Source organism: Acanthopagrus latus, chromosome 23 (genome assembly GCF_904848185.1).
Source record: "Acanthopagrus latus isolate v.2019 chromosome 23, fAcaLat1.1, whole genome shotgun sequence".
Classification (NCBI taxonomy): Eukaryota; Metazoa; Chordata; class Actinopteri; order Spariformes; family Sparidae; genus Acanthopagrus; species Acanthopagrus latus.
Window position 1 is genome coordinate 22,067,494 of NC_051061.1, and position 24,069 is coordinate 22,091,562.

The 24,069-nt window shown below is 45.1% G+C and overlaps 2 protein-coding genes across 6 annotated transcripts in view; one reads left to right on the forward strand and one right to left on the reverse strand.

Annotated features, from left to right (window-relative positions):
• The window catches only part of aatka (apoptosis-associated tyrosine kinase a), a 37,886-nt gene extending 26,354 nt beyond the window's left edge, over window positions 1-11,532 (reverse strand). The window contains exons 1-2 of one of the 2 annotated variants that reach the window (XM_037088959.1): window positions 10,444-10,481; window positions 10,241-10,330 (exon numbers count right to left, since the gene is read on the reverse strand). In XM_037088959.1, the coding sequence (XP_036944854.1) occupies window positions 10,241-10,322 (82 nt within the window). In that variant the 5' untranslated portion in view covers window positions 10,323-10,330; window positions 10,444-10,481. Of the gene's footprint in view, window positions 1-10,240; window positions 10,331-10,443; window positions 10,482-11,182 lie in introns of those variants that run through there. The other variant, XM_037088960.1, reaches the window with a different exon arrangement.
• Window positions 11,533-14,516: 2,984 nt separating this feature from the next.
• Window positions 14,517-23,445, forward strand: LOC119014209 (immunoglobulin lambda-1 light chain-like). 4 transcript variants are annotated; one of them, XM_037089187.1, is made up of 5 exons: window positions 14,517-14,654; window positions 14,747-15,065; window positions 15,536-15,539; window positions 22,130-22,163; window positions 22,926-23,445. In XM_037089187.1, exons 1-5 carry the CDS (start codon window positions 14,615-14,617, stop codon window positions 23,249-23,251), a joined length of 723 nt encoding a protein of 240 aa, XP_036945082.1. In that variant the 5' UTR covers window positions 14,517-14,614; the 3' UTR covers window positions 23,252-23,445. The 4 variants fall into 4 exon arrangements, with proteins under 4 accessions (XP_036945082.1, XP_036945081.1, XP_036945078.1 ...); XM_037089186.1 differs by lacking the exon at window positions 15,536-15,539 and having other exon boundaries at window positions 14,747-15,069; XM_037089183.1 differs by lacking the exons at window positions 14,517-14,654; window positions 14,747-15,065; window positions 15,536-15,539 and adding exons at window positions 16,161-16,304; window positions 16,390-16,718.
• Window positions 23,446-24,069: the final 624 nt, after the last annotated feature.

Sequence of the window (24,069 nt, forward strand, 5' to 3'; positions counted from 1 at the left end):
CAGTTTCAAACAAATCTCCAGAGATGAGCGACGGTGTGCAGAACCTCCTTAAAGTTCAAAGTAACAGTACGCAGCTCTTCACCTCGAAGCAGGAAGCGTACGCTCTCCTCCACTTCCTCCTGACTTGGTCACATTCCCGCCAATAAAAAAAAAACATCATCCATCTCGATAAGCCACCTGCCTTGAAATGTTTTCTCGCCCGAGGCTGATGTAACTGGCAACCGTCTCGCCTCTACAGGCCCCGATGAAGCAGATGGTGAACACATGCATGCAGTGGACCACTTTCACAGAAGAGCGGAGGAATCAAGGAAATCCATTCTAAGTCTGTTCTCTATGTCTGGCAAATGACTGTGTTTCCTGTAAAGTAGTAAAAGGAGGGATATCGTCCTTAACATTTGGAGCGAGAGCTGAGTTTGGGATCCACAGGGACGCTTCTTCTATTTCTGACTCTGACGGATGAGACATCCAAAGTAAAGCTGAGCTCTGGAGCGCAACAGGTTTGCAGATGATGTTGTGTCATTCTGGAAAAATTACTCAATCCAGAGAAGGAGCGAGCGTCTACCTGAAGAGGAGTTCAGAAGTTTAAACACCATTTTAACACACATTCAAAGCTCGACCCTCCGTCCCAGTTTGACTAAGAGACAAAGGACAGCATCTCGACTCATCTGGTCAACTTTCTTCTTAATCCTCACCAACAACCAAAGACACAGGCAGCTGTCATTATCAGTTAAGACAGTTGAGATCAGGTTTTCCTCTTAATACTAATCTCAAGTCACAGCTACTTTGAACTGAGGGTTATCAGGACCAGTGCAGAGGTTAGAGAGTCAAATTTCAGCTCATCCTTTCACCAACATAACTCTACCAAAGACAAAGAGATGAGTAATCCTGCCCCCCGTTTAGCTTCACACTTCTCTTGTTTCTTGTGTAATTGTTGGTTAACCTATGATTTCCCTGTTCTGTGGCAGCCTGACTCATACAATTGGCTTGTTCCAGCAGCTGGATAAACCTTTATTAAAACTTCAACCAACGCCTCAGAGTCTCGTAAATTCACCCGGAGAAGAGACAGAATCAGTGGCAATATTTTCATAAGCATGACATTTGGAGGATCCGTCTCTCTCTCTTTCTCTTTCTTTCTCTCTCTCTCAGGAGCAGTGAAAGCCTGGCGACCCGGGGTCCTCCATAAATATTTGAGAAGCACACACATTACTTCGGCAGCTGCACGGCGAAATGAAAATAAGGCACTTAAAGCCGGGCTCATACCCGCTTTATTAAAAAGCTGTCTTTGGGACAGCAGGGAGACGAGCGGTGTCATGACAGACGGGAGGAGAGAGAGTGATGGAGACGACGAGCCACCTCCACAATTCAGGCTGACAATGAGGAGGACGCGGTGGGATGAAGAGAAGGAGGGGGGAGATGATGTGTCGGTGTGAGGAGGCAGAATGGATGAGGTGGCTCATGATCTGTCTTTCCTTGAAAGGGAGACTTATCAATAAAAGTCTTTCTTAAAGATTCAAAAAGATTTAATTTTACCTTTCCTCGGTAAAAAGGACACACAGGAATCAAACTGAGGTAATGGTGCATTTCATTTGGTCGCCTGTTGCCATGACTTCTAGGGTAGAATGTGGGAGGAAGGAGGAAAAGAAAGAAAACTATCGCCTCGTCCTTGAACGTTTGTGCCTGAATCACACCGGATAGATTTTCATCAACAAAGGTGTTTATTCAATCGTGTTTATTCGCCTCAAGTCGTAAGAGATCGAGCAACAGCAGCAAGTGTGTCCGAGTGGTGAGTGCTGAGAGAGTGCAGATCACAGCTACTGTCAGGTTGATAAAGTGAAGACAGATTCCACGTTTCAATCCCAAGAGTTACACTGTCATTTCTGAGGTTTCCTTATGTCGGTAATTGAGAGCAGAATCTGACGTGACTCCGGGTGTTTATTCCTCCTGGAGGTCTGGCTCTGCACCCGAGTGGCACATGTCCTCTGTTTTCTTTTTTTTGATCAAGAGACCTCTAGTGCCAGAAATCACATAATGTGCATTTAAGCCTGACTCACTTCTCCAGCTGTGGATTTGGTTTCCACCTCAACTAACCTGCAACTCCTTCGGTCTGGAGAGAAATAAAGACGGTGTAGGGAGAGGACGGGCGGAGGAGGGAGCAGGAAAGCGAGGGAATGCTGTGTGCATGCGTGTACGTACGAGGTTGAGAATGTCACGTTTTAAGAGCAGCCATGGTAGATCATAAATAAAGCATGCAGCAGTGAGGCAGCTGCAGCGGCTGAACACCGGGTCTACAGCTGCTGGGATATTTACTACATGTAAGCACCCGCTATACACGGCAGACCTCATCGTGCATTCAACAAATCTGTTCCCGAATAGACACGTGTGGGAGAGGGAGAGAGGACAAACAGGACAAGGAAGGCTTTAGAGAGGAAAATAGACATTTTCATGCCACGCAGAGTGATGCAGATTACAATGCCTCCTACACTCGTATCAAGGCCAGGGACTGAACCATGTGCATTGAACACGCACCCACACAGAAAGCCAAGGCAAGGGTGTCACACTGGGCTGCTTAAGATAACTTTGGATTTTCCGTAGCAACCGAGAGCAGTGGGCTGTGTTTGTTTGTGCTGCTGATAGTCCACGAGGAGCAGCTCCAAACGCGCCACGGAAATACATTTCCTATGCTTTGATACAGACCCACAAAACTGAAGTGAACGTCTCTGTCCCTGTGAGATACCGTCCGCGGTCTGTCCCTTTTCACTTCAGTCTTTTCATGCTGGTGCAGTTTCTTTGCATGCACAAATGCACACACACACACACACACACACACACACACACACACACACACACACACACACACACACAGCCTCTTGTTTTTGACCAAGAGACCACATAATGACAGTGCTGCAGGGCGGGCACTCTGCCAGACTACACACCACTAGAATCAAATGGTCTCGAGGAAAGAGTGAGGGGGGAGAAAAGAGATACAGCATCGATTGTAATTAGTATTCGATAGATTGGGTACAAACACAGAAACACGTTTGAAAACTAATGAGTTCAGACCAACACGTCGTCATGCGTTAATGAAGGAATAGACTGGAGGGTAGCAGAGACGGGTGAACCGGACCTCCGTCATCGTGTGGTCAATGTTGTGAGACGGTTGCGGTACATTTATCCTTGTTATGTGCATAAAAAGCTGGCAACAGACAACTGATCTTATCATCTTAGTATTCTGAAGTAAATACTGTAGAAAAATGACACCATCTATGTACAGATAGCTCCCCCATAAACCTCACTTTCCCCTTGCTATTCAGTCTGCCACTGGGCAAACGAAGGACCAATTATGGCACGAACGAAGCACTTCTACCATAGTACAACCAAAACAGGAAGAGGCACTGTTACACCCGGTCGATACCCTCAGGAGGAAGGAGGACGGCAAAGAAGGTCAAAAGGGAGAGTGACAGAAACCGAGGTAAAACAAGAGTCAACGGGGGGATGCTCGCTCGATGGAGGGCGCTCTGGTGTTTCGTCAAAGTCTGTTCCCCCTTGATATAACTGAGATTCATTGTGCATTATTTCTACAAGATCAATAAGTTACAAACTGTACCGAGAACCAAGTTTCTTGCAGCAGCCATGTTGCTAATGCTGTCTTTGTGTATGGAGAGACAATTGTGTTGTGAGGATGTTAAAAAAGGGGTCAGAAAAATGGTCTATTACCCTTTTCAGTTACATTATACAAGTTAAAATAAGTCAACAGTAATGTTTGTCCTGCGTTCGACCCATCCATCCAGCCCAACCTCCTCTTCACTGACTTCCTCCTTTGCTCTCGTCGTTATTACTACAGCCACTGTAACGACAGAACAATACAGGCAACCTGGGTTCTGATGAGCTGCTGCGTAAATCCAGGCGGCACTAATGAGCAGACCGCATGGAATAAACTGCAACAAGACTCCAAAGTTTTATTTTTGCGAGTCTCTGTGTGCAACTGGAGACCTGGTGCTGCCATTATTTAGCCGCTTAAGTGCCCTTCCCTTAACTTAACTCCCCTCAATGCTTCCAAGTGGGTAAACAAGTACATTTGTGTCGACGTGAGGAGGAAAGAAACACAGACGGAGAGCAGAGAGAGGCCCCAAATCTCTCTGAGCATGCGTTAACATTCAGGACAGTGCTGCAGGGGCAAAACAAGCTCCTCCATCTGCCCCGCCTGGGCTGCACCGAGAGGCTTCCAGCAACAACACACAAACACATGAACACACACACACACACAATGCAATGGTGATATGAGGACATACAGGAGAGAAGTCTGACCTTAAGGTTTTGTTTTACAGGTCAGCCGGGTGGCAGGAGTGGAGGAGCAGGAGGACCGACGGCCTGGTGTGTAACTGATCACACACACACAGCTTCATCGATATTTGACAGGAAGTTGCTGGATGAGCGGCGAGGCCTACAACCTCACAACAATCATAACAACACTTAGAGTAGAGAGCTCGCTTCCTGTACATAAGCCAAGACAAATATTGATTCTCCGACGCTTTTGTGCATGTGTAAATTAAATGCATGAGGCGGATCGTTCAGGATCAATCGCTGGCTCAAGTGGTTAGCTCATCTTTGGTGTCGAGATGTAATCTGAGCGCCTGTTTTTAAAAGACTTGTTATGTGTGTATCGGTGTCTTGGGACGTAGAGCAGCTAGTTGTGGTCCTCCACTTTTTTCGTTTGGAGAGCCGGTGGGCAGCACAGCCGTCCTCTGACACCACCTGGCTTCCCAAGAGAGGACGGCCAACAGCAGCCCTCTGCCACGGGGCTGCAGCGAGGGAAAGGAGAGCTGAAGTTGAAAAAGACAGGAGGGAAGTGCCGAGCGCAGGAGCATGAAACTATGATGAAGGAGGGCTGAACGTCGAGGCCTGCAGAGGAGGAGGCGCTCTGCAAACACACGCGATATGTCAATCTCAGGAACAGTTTGACAGCAGAGAGAACAGCAAGGCGTGATTAACGGGAGGGCGCAGAATCCACCACCGTTTTACATCCTCTTTGCTGTTCGCCAGTCACACTGTCTGAGAATGACTGCAGATGGCAGAGGGGTGCGCTCGCCTGCAGAGAGCCATGATAACTGTCATTAACTCGGAGTGAGAGCCCGGGAGGACCACCATGGATCAGTATTACAGGCCTGTCATGTCCGTCCCCTGACAGGGGGGGCAAGGGCACGCTGCTGGAGAGAAAGAGCCGGAATATCAACTCTGTCTTTGACGTCTTTAAAGCTAATTTGGCTACCGTCATCTGCAGGGCGCTGCATGTGTTGTGAAGGTCCTCGATGTAGCATTTAACATCAAAACTCCATTAACTGGAGACGGGCAGCTTGTGCTGGACTCGATGTGGGCTGTGTGGGTCAGATTCTGAAGGAAATCTGCTGAATTGGGAGATTTATTATGCAGCACAAAAAGAATCAGAGCTACTGTCTCTTCTGCACAAACGGAACAAAAGCTGTTCACAGTTTCTGACACTGGCAAACATGCAGTTGGAATGAATGAACGGAATGAAAATATGTTTATCCTCTCGAGTCAAGAAGAGGAGGAAACTCGACTGAGGCCTCGAGGATCTGTTTTGCAGCAGGAGGCAGCACAGTTTATATACCAAGGCTCACTCATATTTCATACTTTCACCCCCTATCCCTATCAGTATGGTGTTTAAAGCGGTAGTGGTTGAAATCTCCCCCTGAAGTGGGACAACCCTTCAAGACCCTCATTTTTTTTCATTTCTTCCTTCTGCCATCAGATACATAAACAGGACGTGTAGCGTCACCCAGAATCTGTACAGCCTACCCATCGATGTGGACGCGCAAAATGCAGAATTACAGAATCAAACAATATCCCAGAGCTCAAAGCAAGTCTGCAAAATATCTTCTTTTATCGAACGAACAGTGCAAAACCCAAAGACTCTTCATCACCTTTCATAAGTGATGAAGAAAAACACCAAATCCTCACAATTAAGAAGCCGGAACAACAAATGTTTGACGTGTTTGTCCAAAAAATAACAGAAAACAATTTAGCGATTTTCAAAATAGATGGAGACTCATTTTTATTCGATTCGCGACTAATCTTCACAGCTCTAATCATCCATAACTGGAGCATTTGCATGCAGACCAGACAGCTCTGAACACACACACACACACACACACACACACACACACACACTCCAGGATGTGTAGGCCCTCGTGAGTTTAAGCGTTCGGGCTGATAGCACAAATTAGGTGCATGTGCAAACCATATGCAGACACAGAAATATGCAGTTGAGACAAAATGTCAGGCCGAGTCTCATGATGCAGACAAAGGCAGCGTGTGTGTGTGTGTGTGTGTGTGTGTGTGTGTGTGTGTGTGTGTGTGTGTGTGTGTGTGTGTGTGTGTGTGTGTGTGAGTGAAGTGAATACAAACATCCCTGAACTAAACAAGTTAGTGTGAGTTACGCTGGCTCCCGTGCATTTAATATTCCTCCCATATGTTTCTGGGTTTTCCTGTGGCTACTGCTAAGCACACACACTCCCACTCCTCCACCCAAATGTCTGCTTCCTGTCGGACCATTTTGAGGAACGTGGACGCGCTCCATCGGCCTGCATGAAACATCCCTTAAAATCAGCCCACCACACCTGACCCTCGCTCCCTGACGAGCATACGTCCTCTTACATCCACGCGTTGCTAAAAGGCTCTCATGGTGGTTTAACATTCAAATTCACGGAGACATGATCCTCGCCGATGACATGAATACTGCATGGGACCCTCCTTAAAAAATTAAGTGTGCAATTGTGTACACACACATACACCGTCCTTCGACGAGTGTGACACCAAGAAAACCCACATCGGCCACATCATCGCTTGGAGAGAACATAGAGGAGACGTAGACGGTTCCCCTTGACTGCTCAAATCCACTTCATTCTTATTCTAGTTCCCCCCGGGGGCAGTCTTATGTAACTAAAGTGCTCGCTGTTACACATGAAGAGATGAATAATCAAACAGTCAGCCGTGGCTGGCTGGCGCTGACCGAGTCAGTGGGAGGAGCTCAGAGGACGACCATTTTTAACATCTTCCCTCTCCAGTATCGGAGCCACCGAGGTTCTAGCCTGCAGCGGTGCGTCCATGTGTGTGTGAGGGGCACGTGGATGCTTCCCTGCATTATGAACAACGCCGTAGCGCGTCTGAGTGACAGAAAACGTGTGCGTGTGTGTTGATTAGCGTCCGTGGCGTGCACACTAGCTGCTGCTGCCACCTCCAGGCCTCAGAGGAGACTGCTGAAAGACGAGTCCCCCCCCACAGTGCTGCGCAGTCAGCTTGTTGGTGTATCAGGTCAAACTGTCTTCTGTTTGCCCGGACTGTAAAGAGATGCATATTAATACTGCTGGTGGGGACGCAGCCAGGTTTGCAAATAGATACCCTGCACACACACACACACACACACACACACACATCTGCTCCCTGTCCTGATGGGAGAGCTGTCCGTGGTGCTGAAGCAGTAGTCAGCCAGGTGCAGGCTGCAGTTGTCGCTGGTGCAGGATGCCACACATCCTGGGCCGCTCCCCCTCTTCCCCTCGGGGCTGCACACAAACCGAGCCCCGGCCCGGGCACGTGAAGGGGATCAAAACTCCTGCTCCGGAGCTTCCACCCACTGCTGACGTCTTATATAACGCCATGCAATGTGACGATTGACCTGGCTCCGTCGTTGCTTTCCTCTGTCTGTGTGTGCAGAGGTAGAACACACTCTACGTATCCCCGGGGGGGGAGGAAGTGCAGCTACGGAGGGGTGCTGCACCTCAAACTAGTCCTTCATGGTCACAGAGAGATCAGATCAGATTCAGATTGCGCTTCACGATTAGCGGCGGATGATCATTTCTGCATCACAGCTTTTTATTCGCTGATAAAATCTATTAAAGTCTCGCTGATGTGACATTTGCTCGGGTTTTCTTACAGCCGCAGCAGCCTAAAACTCATTTAAACATTTTACATTCATCAGGACAATGCAGCCTGTCTTTCCTCTTTCAAACGCTGTTTTCACAGAGTAAGAGTGCTTCATTAATCTTCTCCTCAGCCCTGCAGACAGTAGCGACTACAGCTGATTGAACGCAGCGTGTCCCTCCCCTTTAAGGGACTCTAGCGTCTCTGTGTCCTTAGCGCTGGCCATGAAAATGATTGGTTCCTCCTCACACACCCCCCTCTCATCGCCTAGACAACATTGATCCCCAGTCCAATTACCGGGAAGGCATAGAAACGGGCTGGTGAGCTGCTGCTATGATGCAAAATGTAGATCATTATGACAGAACAGTGAGCGTCCAGATACGGGCCTCGCTACATACAAGCTACATGTGCACGCCAACTCACGCCCCGCCCTCCATCTGAAGCTAGGCAATCCCGGTGTACATCCTGAGCTGTCACCGAGGCTGTTCACCCAGCCGCCGTGCGGCTCGGAGAAAGACAACATGGATGTTTTTGCACATTCCTGAGGGGAATCTTCTCAAAAGCTGTGAAGAAAAGATCAAATTAAATTAGACTCCCCAGAAGAGCCACAGTTAGCAGGCTTTTTCTTACCCATAATTCAGCAGGGAAGCATTTGTCTGGCTTCAGATTAAACGAGTACACTCCTCTGGTAGGTTTGCATCATATTTCACCCCACAGAACCGGGGACAGCCAGCTCAGCATCCAACCACACACTCCACACCAAGAACCGCCTTTGTCATCTTCCTCCACACACAAACACTATAAACCAGGACAGAATATATCAGCTGGAGCAGGTCGAGCGTCATTTAAGGAGAAATCAAATGTATTATCAGGGATTTGAGATTTTTTTTCATCTAAATGTTTTATGTGATGGTGAAATCTGGTTCTAGATATGAAGATAGTCTCACAGGGTGCAATCTGTCTGCTGCCTCTTTATGTACATCTCTTTAAATTATCTTATGAAATCAGGGGTAGATCGATGATCGGGGGGTGACATTCAGCATTTTTGGATAATTGGTAAAATGTGTAATATCCTCTCACACTGTCCTGCCCGCAACGTCACAATTAACCACCGATAAACACTGAATAATCTCGATCTGCAAAGTAACCAGTAGGGCAGGAATAAAGTAGCAAGAAAATGGAAATACTCAAGTAAAGTAGGTTAAAAATTGTCCCTAAGAAGTATCTGAGTAAACTGTACTTCATTTCACTCCGGATGTTTCAAGAAAAAGAGTTTGAATTTTACAGCAAATCAGTTTTCAGTCTCCCTTGATTTCTATCAGTATCGCCCTGAAAAAGCCACATCAGTCGACCTTAGATGAGAAAGTAAAAGGTTCGTCTGGAGCCTTGTCTCCTCTCTCCCAAACTCCCCCAAATGCACAGAAACCTCCAAAATAAGCTCCTTGACTGAAATGGAGCCCCCCTCCTCTTAGAGAAGCAAAGCATAAGAAGTGATGAGGGTGGAGAATAATCTGACAGAGAGGGACGAGAGCTCACAGAGTGTGGAGGACAGACAGGAGCCTGAAACTTGAGAGCTGCTGGTCGTCGTCATTTGTATGCTCAGCACACTGCGCTCGGTGCAGGGACCCTCTCGCTCCTGTTTACACTCTCGCAAACACAGTTATTTATTCCGCTCTGATTCGAGCCTTTCACACAGGCCGGGGCCGACGGGCATGACTTCCTGCTCGGGGGTCCCCGTAGCACTGCAGCAGCACCCGGGTTCCCCTTCTCTCCCCCCTCCGACACCGAGGGGGGGGGGGGGTGATTAAACACTGCATTCGAATGGGCACCAAGAACCAGAAGAGCCGTGCACGTCTGTCAGCAGCAGGTCACCTCTGTAAACACACACCCTGATCACAGCACACACACACACACACACACACACACACACACACACACACACACACACACACACACTGGGCTGCAGGGATGGATGTGCAGGACTATGCAGAATCTGTGGAGGAACATTTAACCCTCCTGTCACCGAGCTGTGAGGCCTGAATGTGAAAAACTCACACATGAGTTCATCTTCAGACGTTTAGGCTCACTGTGGTAATAGTGAGGATGATGATGATGATGATGATGATGATGATGATGCAGCTGGTGCCAAAGACAAAATGATGCACAGCACCAACACACAGCATGCCGGCCTTCTTGCATCACACACACACACACACACACCCACACACACACACACACACACAGCAGCTTGACCACGATGATACGTGAGAATCCCAGCAGGTCTGCAGCAGCGTCGCGCTCTTACCTGTGTCAAAGTGGGAGCTGAAGGCAAAGCTGGGATTGAAAAACGCCGACGACATGACAATCACATGTAGGGCAAAGAGCATCCTCCTCGCTGCGGTGTGAGAAGACAGGAAAGAGCCCGCGAACACGAGGAGGACAAGAATTTTTAAAAAAAGAAAAGAAAAGAAAAAAGAAAAAAAATTCCCAGACTCAGGTGCGTCTCACATGCATGTAACCTGCGGCCGGAGCGGAGATGCGCAGCATTTTATTCCACCTCGCAGAGAGAGAGAGACTCCCGAAGATCCTGCTCCACCTTCAGCTCGAGCAGATCCGGAGACAGATGTTGACATTTCACCACATCTGTTTGTCCGACAGCAACAATCCCGTGTCGCTCTGCTCTTCACGCCAAACCTGCACACTGAAAAATCTTGACCGCTCCAAACATGTGATGAGCTCCCATTTGTGTTCCCCTATTTTTTCAGAATAAAAGCACCTGGCAGCTCTTTGTGCCGTGTGACACCGTGTGTTCAGGTGAAGAGGAGCCGGTCCGCTTTTTGTTTTGCTTTGATTTTTTTTTTTTTTTAGAAAGATGCGTCGGTCAGCGATGCGCATTTGGGTTTCAGCTTCGTTACAGAGAGAATGAGCGACATCTTGCACCAGAGTCAAGGACACGATCAGCATTGAGGCACTTCCTTGTCACGGCTTTTCAAAATACAACTTGTGTGGCCGCAGATTTCGTGGTGTGCTCTTACTTTGAAGAGCACATCGCGGCGCGCTTCGGCTTCCAATGGCGCACTTTACGCACCCACGACCCCCCTCCAAAAAAATTGTGTGTGTGTGTGCGTGTGTGTGTGTGTGTGTGTGTGTGTGTGATGTTTGGGAGGTTTTAGAGATGACATTTAACTGAAATGCTCAATATGCTTCAGCTTCAACTCAGCTGGGGGCACATGAGTGTAGCTCATACCTTCTGTCCTGACACCCCATCAGATGTGTCCGGCTGGGGGCGAAGATGGACCACCGGGTTCCGAAGACAGCCGAACTACAGGGCAACAGCGTGCTGGGCTGCTGAGGACATCAGATCAGATTGTTCTGTCACTGTTCAACACCACACCAGCTCATTTCGAAATTCATTATTTCTGCGTGCTGTGGAGAGACGTGCAGCTCGACGTCTGTGCAGGGAGGTTCTGGTCAGGTGACTGGCAAACCGCGGGAAAACTCAACTGGGAGACTAGTGGACAGGTGAGGAATGACAGGCACCAGCACCGTGACAGGAGGGGGCTGATGGGAAGTGTGTCATTACTATGAAAGAAAGTGAGAAAGAAAGATAGATAGACGCCATGATTGTGCCAGTAGTGCCCAGTTTAAAGGAGAAGCACACCCAAAAATAAAAACATCCAGTCGGCACCGTCATGCTGATGGAAGGTCGACTGAAGTGTTGCAGCATCCTCCTGAACAGCTGAAGAAGACGGAGACATGAACTAGAAAATACGTATAATGTCGTCTTCACTGTATCTGCTGAGCTTAAAGCATCAACACACACGGCAGGTCTGAAGTGTGTGAGGGCTCCCTGGTTATACTTCTGTTGTTGTGAAGCTCATCATGGTCTTGCTTGTGTTTTGGAGCTGGTCTATTCTGATCTTTCCAGCAGGGCTGTGATTGACATGATGCCTGCTGGGTCATCCTTAACCACTCTGTAAGAGTGAAATTTAAAAAACTCCCCTCCAGTTAGTTGAAACTGAAGAAGCCTCTTGGATGAGACGTGAAACATCTTCCAGGAACTGAAATGAGTCCAGCTGCCGACGATGCAGCGCCTGGTGTTCCTGTGAGACGTGTATCAACCTGATTGGCCAGATCTACACCTGCTGGAATCTGATTGGTCGGTGTGGATGATTTAAATCCATAAATTGATCGTATGTGCACACGAAATGGGCAGGTTTGAGCTCAGACACTGCTGATTTTAACACATGAATCACTTTTGCTAGTATACAATATTCAAGTTTCACCACCAGCTGCGCGCACACACACACACACACACACACACACACACACACACACACACACACACACACACACACACACACTGATGTCTGCTGCCATCTGCCCTCTGCTGGTCGCCTGCAGTAAAGCAGACGGTCACTTTATCACACTGAAACTAATTACCAACATATTATCTCAAGTTAAAAGTAAAATTTTTCGCATTTTTGTGTTGTATTGTATACATTTTGCATTTTTAGTGAATGACTGAAGAGTCAATTGCACTAAAATTAACGTTAAAAATTAAAGTGGCCTTTAATATGTCTTGTAATATGTTATTTGCATGCATTTCTTTTAATGATGACACAATTATTACGTTGTGTAGCACAATGTGATGACGATAAAGAAGGGAACACACACGTTATACTGCAGTGTGTTGTTATTCTGTTCTGTGCACACTAGAGAGCAGCACTGGAACACTATTAGAGAAGACATGTTTCCTCCTGGGGGCCTGCCGTGTCTCCCCGTGCGTTTCAGGATTGATTTTAAGGTTCTTTTACTAGTTTTTAAATGTCTTAACGGTCTTGGGCCTTCTTATTTATCTGACCTGCTTTTAGTCTGTCAGCCCCCGCGGACCCTGAGGTCCTCCGGCACCGGCCTTTTAACCACCACAGGTTAGTTCAAAAAAGCACGGGGAGGCGGCTTTCAGTTGTTATGGGCCCCGAGTGTGGAACAGCCTGCCGGAGAGCCTCAGGGTCACAGAGACTGTAGAGGTTTTTAAAAAGAGGCTCAAGACCCACCTTTTTAACCAGGCTTTTAATTGAAATTTAAATTCTTCTTAATTCCTTTATGCCGTGCTAATCAGAGCACTTTTATTTATTTATCTACTTATTTATTCTTTTATTTATTTATTCATTTAAATCCTTTTTATTTGATTTGATTTGATTTTATTTATCTATTTATTTATTTTTTCTTTTACTGTTTTAATCTCTCATATTTTACCCTTTAGTCCCTTGTGCTTTTAGCCTTTATACTTTTATGTTTTAGTCCCTCGTGTTTTCAGCTTCTATGCTTTTTGCTTTATTTTACTGTTTTAGTCTGTCAGTTCTTAATCTCCAGTGTTTCCTCATGGGGGCCTGCCGGGCTGGGGGTGGTCTCTGGTCTGGCCGCGGGTGGTGCTGTCTCATGGACGGCTCCGGCCCGGGTGACCAGAGGGCTCTGCACCTTGGTGTGGGGCCTCCTGTCTGTCCGGGTTGGGGTGGTCTCTGTGGCGGTGCTCCCTGCGGCCTTGGCCCGACATCTCTCCCAGTGTGGCTGGCTCCTGAAAGGTAGCTTTCTCCATGCACCAGGTCTCGCTGCCCAGCCATGTCTCTTTAGTGACAGCTGCTGTATGGGTGTGTATTAGTGTGTGTGTCCGCGTGCATATGTGTGAGTGTGTGTATGACTGTGTATGTCTCTGTCCATGTCTGAAGGGGTGGGAGGGTTTGGGTTCTTTTAACTATCTTCTCCTTTTTTTATTTTGCTGTTTCTATTTTTCTGCTGTTGTTTGTTTATTTCTGTGAGGCACTTTGAGGTACTTTTTTTCTGTATGAAAAGCGCCATATAAATAAAAGAAAGAAAGAAAGAAAGACATGCACACAGATTTCAGACTCATTTCTCAACTCTGATGTACAGGATGCACCTGCAGGCTTCAAGTCTTTATTCAGCTCCACGTAAATTATGAGTTTCAGTATCAGTTCTCTATGAAACTGTCTCTTGACAGGAAACACACTGAAGTTTGAATAAATTGTGCGCGTTAGTCAGTCGGCATATTTGCAGCATGTTCTTGAAAAAACTAAGACTGAGGACTAAGTAAGAACATTTCAGAGACTGTTCACTCAAGTCTTTCAGTCCAAAGTGTTTCAATATGTGCACATGTTACAGGCAGCTGGGGACTGAGTCATAAAAATAGACTCTCCATAATCAAACATGTCCAGTGAATTAATTTGTAAAGTGCAGAAACAGCTGGATGAACATATAAAACACTGGCGAAACAAAAGGCCCAACAAATTGTGCACAAACCTGCTCATCCCCTTTTTAAACAATTCAGCCCTCAAGCTTTTTTTTCAAGATTTGACTTGTTTACAAATGCTGATGTCATGAATCTGAATCATTAGAAAGTTTTCAGATGTTTTCAAACCTTCACATTAATTTATATTGTTTTGGGGCGTTGAAATAGAAAGAAAAATGATTATGAAGAGACAAATGTGCCAAAGCCTGCAGACTGAAGCAGAGCTCCTCCTCCTGTCAGTCACTCTCAGTTTCAGTGCTGTATTAAATTGCTCCTCCAGCACCTCCTCTCCTCATCCTCCAAAGCCTCTAATCTGTCAGCAGTGAGCTCACTTTCCAAGTTACAAGGCCATTCTCAGCACACACTGACAACATGCTGGGGACCCTCTGCACTCTCATCACTGCTCTAACATGTAAGGAGGCTGACTTACTGCAGCTTTCACCTCATGTTGGATTCATCAGTCTGTGTGTTTCTCTTGACTCCATGTCATCTTGTTGTTTCCAGGTGTGAGTGGTGTGACGGTGGTGACACAGAAGCCTCCTGTTGTAACAGTGACCAAAGGAGAGACAGCCGCCATGGACTGTAACCTGGGGACTGTTGTTAATACTGTTTACTGGTACAAACAGGTTCCAGGAGGAGTTCCTCAGTTTGTTTTATATTTTTATCACAGCTATAGCTCTCCAACCTATGGCTCTGGTTTCTCCTCTCCAAAGTTCACATCTACTCATCAGTCACAAACAGATTATCGTTTGATCATCAACACTGTGGAGGAGGGAGACTCAGCAGTTTATTACTGTAACACATGGGACGACTCTGTTAAAGAGTGGGTATCACAGTGATTTACACTGTGACAAAAACCTCCTCACTGATACTTCCTCTTTTTGAGACTCTGACAGTTGTCAACTGATCATCGAACCATCAGCCATTATTCTGTGTAACAACATACACTTTATTGTCTTTCTAGATAATTCTTTAATTGTTTAAACCCAATTTCAATTAATGGAATCCATCAATCAGTGTACCCGTAATATGCACCACCTTCATGCATAATATCTGAGATTATTCTATAAAACAGACTTCAAATGTTTCCATGTCTTAAACTCTTCACATATTTTTGTCACAGAAATTTTACAGAGGCTGTTCTGACTGAAAAAAACAACAACATACGACAGACATTTCTGAGACATACAGGTAGTGAAGACTGTTACACTGTATCTACATGAAAGAGAGGGTATGAAGGAATATTAATAGATGAAGTTTATGTGATGTCAACAAGTGGTGCAGTAGGATCAGAGAAACACAACTGAAGACTGGACTTAAATACAGACGACACTAATGAGGATGAGGAGGTGCAGCTGGAGAGAGGAGGAGAAACACAGGTGAGAGTAATGAGTGGAAAAACATGAGGAGAAGTGAAGGAGGTGATGAGACAGATGCAAGACAGGTGGAGGAAATCAGACTGGAGAGAAACACAAAGGAACAGGATGGAAACAGAGAAAAGACGCCACAAAAACACAGAAAACACATGAAACAGAAATGAAAGATTACATAAATGACAGGAGCGTGACAGGAAGTCTCTGTTATTGGAGCCGAGAGAGACACTGAGACGAGACACTCCAGAACCTGCATGGAGACACGTCCTTTGGACGGTCCTGGAAAATCTGACCCGAGTCCTGAACAAAGAAATCCACAGTCCAGCAGCAGTAAACAACTTTAACACCACAAAGAGACGGAAAGATCTCATCATTCATGTCACGTTAGAATCTGCTCACATATGGTCGATAGAAAAGTGATTAATACATGTGAACTGCTACAGATTGTTATATTAAGCCCCTTTAATGTAAACTGTGCATGATGAAGGTGGTTAATACATGTTAACAGAGCTGAGTGTTGAAACTCCTCCTCCTCCTCTTCTCCTCTCCTCAGTGTCTTTATAAGCTTCAGTCTCTCTTCTCCTCACACTCCAACCCTGCTCACCTCTCAGCTGGACAGTAAGGGACGTTTACACCACACACTGACAACATGCTGGGGACCCTCTGCACTCTCATCACTGCTCTAACATGTAAGATATTCTTCTCACTCCTTTTACAGCCCACATTTTCACACACAAACCTTTCACTCATGTCTTTTTCTGTGTATGTTGACAGATGTTGATGCAGCCAAAGTGGTGACCCAGACGCCTGCTGTCCACACAGTTTCTACAGGACAACAGGTCATTCTCAACTGCAACGTTGAGAGATACGATGAAGATTCTTATGTCTACTGGTATAAACAGGTTCCTGGTGAAGCTCCTCAGTTTGTTCTGTACTTTTACCATGAACACAGTTCACCCAGCTTTGGAACAGGATTCTCCTCAGACCGATTTGACTCTAAAGCCTCATCAAACATAAATTATCAGTTCATCATTAAGAGAACAGAGACAGGAGACTCTGCTGTGTATTACTGTGAGACATGGGACGACACTGCTGATGAGGACGTATCACAGTGATTTACACTGTGACAAAAACCTCCTCACTGATACTTCTGCTTTTTGACTCACTGACACTGTGTAGATTAAGTCTAAAGTCATGAACCACAGCTCTCTGTAACGTTTCTATATAAACAGTGAAAGGTATATCACTTCCCAAATCCCAAATCTTCTCAATGGGTTCTCACAATTTCTTGCAGTAGATAAAAAAGCAATGTAACTTTTATTTCCACCTCCTGAGAAAGACCCCAAAGCAAACTGATACACAGCTGTTAAAGAAACAAACAACAGAGTTATTCAAAAAAACAAGGTAAATATCAAAAAAGTATATATACACTACCGTTCAAAAGTTTGGGGTCACCCAAACAATTTTGTGTTTTCCATGAAAAGTCACACTTATTCACCACCATACGTTGTGAAATGAATAGAAAATAGAGTCAAGACATTGACAAGGTTAGAAATAATGATTTGTATTTGAAATAAGATTTTACATCAAACTTTGCTTTCGTCAAAGAATCCTCCATTTGCAGCAATTACAGCATTGCAGGCCTTTGGCATTCTAGCTGTTAATTTGTTGAGGTAATCTGGAGAAATTGCACCCCACGCTTCCAGAAGCAGCTCCCACAAGTTGGATTGGTTGGATGGGCACTTCTTGCGTACCATACGGTCAAGCTGCTCCCACAACAGCTCAATGGGGTTCAGATCTGGTGACTGCGCTGGCCACTCCATCACCGATAGAATACGAGCTTCCTGCTTCTGCTCTAAATAGTTCTTGCACAATTTGGAGGTGTGTTTAGGGTCATTGTCCTGTTGTAGGATGAAATTGGCTCCAATCAAGCGCTGTCCACTGGGTATGGCATGGCGTTGCAAAATGGAGTGATAGCCTTCCTTATTCAGAATCCCTTTTACCCTGTACAAATCTCCCACCTTACCAGCACCAAAGCAACCCCAGACCATCACATTACCTCCACCATGCTTAACAGATGGCGTCAGGCATTCTTCCAGCATCTTTTCATTTGTTCTGCGTCTCACAAACATTCTTCTTTGTGATCCAAACACCTCAAACTTAGATTCGTCCGTCCACAACACTTTTTTCCAGTCTTCCTCTGTCCAATGTCTGTGTTCTTTTGCCCATCTTAATCTTTTTCTTTTATTGGCCAGTCTCAGATATGGCTTTTTCTTTGCCACTCTGCCCTGAAGCCCAGAATCCCGCAGCCGCCTCTTCACTGTAGATGTTGACACTGGTGTTTTGCGGGTACTATTTAATGAAGATGCCAGTTGGGGACCTGTGAGGCGTCTGTTTCTCAAACTAGAGACTCTTATGAACTTATCTTCTTGCACAGTTGTGCAACGCGGCCTCCCACTTCTTTTTCTACTCTGGTTAGAGCCTGTTTGTGCTGTCCTCTGAAGGGAGTAGTACACACCGTTGTAGGAAATCTTCAATTTCTTAGCAATTTCTCGCATGGAATAGCCTTCTTTTCGAAGAACAAGAATAGACTGTCGAGTTTCAGATGAAAGTTCTCTTTTTCTGGCCATTTTGAGCGTTTAATTGACCCCACAAATGTAATGCTCCAGAAACTCAATCTGCTCAAAGGAAGATCAGTTTTGTAGCTTCTGTAACGAGCTAAACTGTTTTCAGATGTGTGAACATGATTGCACAAGGGTTTTCTAATCATCAATTAGCCTTCTGAGCCAATGAGCAGACACATTTCACCATTAGAACACTGGAGTGATAGTGGCTGGAACTAGGCCTCTGTAGATACTGCACCAAAAACCAGACATTTGCAGCTAGAATAGTCATTTACCACATTAGCAATGTATAGAGTGTATTTCTTTAAAGTTAAGACTAGTTTAAAGTTATCTTCATTGAAAAGTACAGTGCTTTTCCTTCAAAAATAAGGACATTTCAATGTGACCCCAAACTTTTGAACGGTAGTGTATATGAGACAGACATATTTTTCAGAACTGATGTTCAAGTGGGAGTGATCCGTCTGCAGTGTGTAACAGTGTTTGCTTAGATAATAAATAAAAAAGACTTTGTTGATCAGAGCCCATCACCATGCTGCCTCATCTCTTCAGATGAACTGTACTCACTGCTGGCATGACCCACATTCTCCAACTGAAAGTATGGGGATCATGATGTGGGAAAAAACAAGGTTTGCATTTCCAGAAAGAATTTCCATAATGAAAAGTATAACAAATCATAATGGAGTACAGATTTGTCAGTTAGGTTAGGGTTAGTTTATACGCACACTTTGTTGGGTTTTTGCAACTGGTTTCTGTCTAGTGACAATGGTTGGTTAAATGGTTAAAGAATATATGGTTAAAGGCTGTAATGCTTAGTTTATGTTTAACCTAATTTAGATGTGGAGAACAGAATCAGAAACAGAATCAGAAATCCTTTAATGTCCCGTAGACGGAAACATTTGTTTGTCCCAGCAGCTAAACGACAGAATATTACAAAGACAAAACCAATAGCAAAAATAAACAATATAATCAGAAAGGTAAGAAATAGCATAGAAAATATACATATAAACATGATATAGTACAGAATTTACAGCATTTATTTATTCACAAATATAAATTATAAATATGGGTGGTAAGAAAACTTGACCAGATGCAGTGACCAGTGCAAAAACTTTAAACTACTATAGGGACCAGTGCTGGTTGTACAGTCTGACAGCAGCAGGTAGGAAGAACCTGCCATACCTCTCATTCTCACACTCAGGGTGTATCAGTCTGTTGCTGAAGGAGCTGCCCAGTGCTGAGATAGTGTCCTACAGGTGGTGGGACTCCTGCACCAGCAGCGATGACAGCTTGTCCATCATCCTGCTCTCTCCCACCACCTACACTGAATCAACAGGGCATCCCAGGATGGAGCTGGCCTTCTTGATAAGTTTATCAATTCTCCTCCTGCTGAGATGCTGCTGCTCCAGTAGACTACTCCATAGAAATTGGCTGATGCCACCACAGAGTCATAGAGAGAGGTCAGGAGTGCCCCCTGCACTCCAAAGGACCTGAGCTTCCTCAGCAGATACAGTCTGCTCTGACCTTTCTTATATGAACCTGCACTGTGATCAGTCCAGTCCAGTTTATTGTTCAGGTGGACTCCCAGGTACTTGTAAGATGTCACCATCTCAGTTCCCTGGATGTTAACCTGTGTGCCTGCAGAAATACACCACCAGCTCTTTGGTGGTCCCGCCATTGAGTTGGAGGTGGTTCTACTGGCGCCAGTCCACAAAGTCCTGAATAAGTTCTCTGTAGGCTCCATCGTCCCCGTCCCTGATGAGGCCGACGATAGCAGAGTTATCAGAGAACGTTTGTAGGTGGCAGTGAGGTTATTGGTGGTAGAAGTCTGCGATGCACAGGGTGAACAGGAAAGGGGCCAAGACTGTTCCCTGTGGGGCCCCTGTACTGCAGATTATTGTGTCCGACATGTAGTCCCGAGTCCTCACATAATGTAGCCAGTTGGTGCGGTCGTCAAGGATCCATGATGTGAGGTGTTGGTTCACCCCTGCGAGCTCCAGCTTGTCCCCCAAAAGTGCAGGCTGAATGGACTTAAAAGCACTGGAGAGATCAAAGAACATGATCCTCACCGTGCTTCCAGGCTTCTCCAGGTGAGACAGTGATCTGTCCAGGAGGAAGATGATGGTGTCGTCCACTCTGATGCCAGGTTGATATGCAAACTGGAGTTGGTCCATAAAAGGACCCACCACAGAGCGGAGATGGACGAGGACCAGCTGCTTCAGGGTCTTTATCAGGTGTGAAGTGAGAGCAGCTGGTCTGTAGCTGCTGAAGTGTTCTGGGTGAAGGAACTTTGGAGCCGGTACCACACAGGAGGTTTTCCACAGCAGTGGCACTTTTCCCAGCTTCAGGCTGATGTTGAAGATGTGCTCAACAATCCTGCACTGCTGGTCTGCACAGGACCAGGATGAGACTTGTGTCTGTGGACCTCCTGCAGGTTCCTGTCTAATAACAGTTACATGTTTATAGAACATAAATTCTGTGAAAAATAATCTGAATAGGAACTCTGTTAAGAAGTTCATCCTGAAGGTGTAACCTCTTCTGTTATATCTGTTCTGACGATCACACGTAAACTATAGCATGTCTGTGGATGTTGAGTTAATGTGCAGTGTTACTTTAAGTGAGTTCACATGTCACCTTGTGACTGCTGCAGTTGTGTGTATTGGTTTCTACTATTATAAAGGATGAGGAGAGACTTCCTCTCTTCAGTCATCATCTATATGCTGATGATGTGTGACTCTTACTTTCAAGCCATAAAAGAACTTCTGAAAATTAAATATTGTGTCAAACTCAGTATTTTGACCAACTCTCATCTGACTTTGAGGATATTGGAGTGAGAGAATCACAACAAAGATGCAGGTGAGAGGAAAAACATCTTCCTTGTTGAACTTTTATAAAAGCTTCATTAAAACTGTTTTGTTTTATGGAAGTTGATTTAATGTGAAACCATGAACATGAAAGTGTTGATGAATGAATGTTAACAGTGGATGATTGTTGAAACTCCTCCTCCTCCTCTTCTCCTCTCCTCAGTGTCTTTATAAGCTTCAGTCTCTCTTCTCCTCACACTCCAACCCTGCTCACCTCTCAGCTGGACAGTAAGGGACGTTTACACCACACACTGACAACATGCTGGGGACCCTCTGCACTCTCATCACTGCTCTAACATGTAAGATATTCTTCTCACTCCTTTTACAGCCCACATTTTCACACACAAACCTTTCACTCATGTCTTTTTCTGTGTATGTTGACAGATGTTGATGCAGCCAAAGTGCTGACCCAGACGCCTGCTGTCCACACAGTTTCTCCAGGACAACAGGTCGTTCTCACCTGTAACATTGAGAGGGACCATGGAAATTATGTCTTTTGGTATAAACAGGTTCCTGGTGAAGCTCCTCAGTATGTTCTGGACTTTTACCACAGTAACAGTTCACCCAGCTTTGGAACAGGATTCTCCTCAGACCGATTCGACTCTAAAGCCTCATCAAACATAAATTATCAGTTCATCATTAAGAGAACAGAGACAGGAGACTCTGCTGTGTATTACTGTGCAACATGGGACAACACTGCCAGTGAGAGCGTATCACAGTGATTTACACTGTGACAAAAACCTCACTGAGACACTCATGACAGCTTCTATCAACTCTGAACACAATCAAACACTTCAAATCATAAAAAAAACTGGAACAAAACATTGAAGCACATGAAATAAAGTCCTCTAAAGAGACCAGAGTGTCTGAATAAAGTCCAGCAGTGTCTGTGAATATAAGCAGACTGATGAAGTGAATGAGACGTGGACAGTGAAAGTTGGTCTCAACAGGATGTTTCAGTTCCACTCCCCTCATTAGTGAGAGTCAGGAGGTTTTTGTACGGCCATGTGTACAAACTGAATCACTGTGGTATTCGGACAAGGCACCAAGCTGACTGTGACAAGTAAGTACTTTGAACTCATCATCAAACAGGACAGATTTGATTCTTTCTCTTCTATATTGAAGTGTTTCATGTTCTTGTTCATTCTTGTTTAAAGTGTGAAACATTTTTAGTGCAGATGAATTGTTTGTAGTTTGAACAGCAGCTTTGAAACAGCAGCAAGCTGCTTTAAAAGACAATGGACAGGTGAACAGCTGATTACAAGGTTTTGTCCACAAGTTGTTTTAATTCTTGTTGGATTTAAAGACTGAAGATTATTCTCACTTCTTAGATTTCACTTTGACTGAATATATTTTATGTTTCTTACTATTTCATCATTGAGAAATTCAGATGACTACAACGGCTGATTGTTTATCTTGTGAAGGTGAAAATAAAATGAGAATATTTTCTATGTATCTTCAGTCAGCAGGGCAGAGTAAACATTGATTATTGTGCCTGTTTGAAAACAGAGATTATTTAGTGAGACAGTCGTCTTTGAATCTGAAGTGATATCTGCTGTAACTGAACACAGTGACTGATAATCACAGATGATATTTAATTACTGTGGTTGAAGAGAATTTCTGTGGTTGAATTCTAATGTTTCATTAGTAATCCTTATATATCTGAGGTCAGGGAGAAACTGGTCGTCTTGGAAAATGTTAAAAATCAACTCTGCTCATGATGTCAATGATTATTTTCACACTCAGTCTGAAAGTGTTTGTTAGTTTTGTCTTTTCTCACACTTAATTTCTAGCGATGTGATGAATGTCCTGGATGTATTTTCAGGCTCCAGCCTCCCTCCTCCTGTCCTGACAGTCTTCCCTCCGTCCAGAGCTGAGCTCCAGTCCAACAAAGCCTCTCTGGTCTGTCTGTCCAGTCAGTCTGTGCCTTTTGCAGATGTGAGCTGGTTGGCTGCTGGGAGTCCAGTGAGCAGCGGGATCTCTACCAGCACCGCCGTTCAGCAAGCGGACCACACTTTCCAAATCAGCAGCTATCTGGCCATCCAGACGTCAGACTGGAACATGGAGAAGGTTTACACATGTAAAGTGTCTTTGGGCTCCCAGACTGCAGAGCAACACATCAGCAAGTCACACTGTCTCACTGAAGGATAGTAGAGGAGCACAACCACCATTTCAAACCTGCTTCTTTACTGTTTGTGCTGTTTGCTCATTACAAGGTTCACATGTTAGAAAAGATGTGTCTGCATGCTTGTAATAAATGTTGTGACAGTTAGGTGGAGGTGTTGTATCAGCTTTGCAACTGCTGCATTTTTCAAAACTCATTCAATAAAAAAACTCAACAAGAACGAGTTTGTAATTTTTTGTTTTCCTGGAAACATCATTTAAAACAGTAATATTCCTTGTGTATTGTGACTTTGACAAGATTTTATTTTTCTTCTCACAGATTTCTGCTCAAGTCTTCCTCGTATGTGTTTCTCTAAATTCAGAAATCTACATTGTTTTTAAGTGATAATCTTAAATAAAAGCACAACAGACAGATTAATATCACTCTGCCTGGTTTTAGTCGCTTGCAGACGTTAGAAAAATCAGATAAAATGAGCAAATGAAACTGAGTTTTCATCCTCCGTCAGTGAAGCGTCACCTCTCTTCCTTTCCCAGGATGCACCTGCAGGCCTCCTCTCCTTATTTATAGCTCCATGTAAATGAAGAGGTCAAGTGTCAGCTCTCTGTAGAGTCAGAGGGAACTGAATTAAATTATATTCATCAGCAAGCGAGCAAAGAAACAAATGTATGACAATAAAAGTCTTTTTCAGATGGTGATGTTGTAATATTTGGGGCTCAGGGGGGAGACGTCGCCTACGTTGACAATAACGGAGACAGAAGAGACTTTTCCCTTCACACAAGATAAGAGAGCAACAAATGTGCCAAAGCCTGCAGACTGAAGCAGAGCTCCTCCTCCTGTCAGTCAC

Excerpts from the sequence above, each read along its gene's own strand:
- LOC119014209 (XM_037089183.1), top strand. The coding sequence starts at position 16,265 with ATGCTGGGGACCCTCTGCACTCTCATCACTGCTCTAACAT. Across the intron at positions 16,305-16,389 it reads TCTCATCACTGCTCTAACAT|ATGTTGATGCAGCCAAAGTG; the intron begins GTAAGATATTCT and ends GTATGTTGACAG. Across the intron at positions 16,719-22,129 it reads ACGACACTGCTGATGAGGAC|GTATTCGGACAAGGCACCAA; the intron begins GTATCACAGTGA and ends TGAATCACTGTG.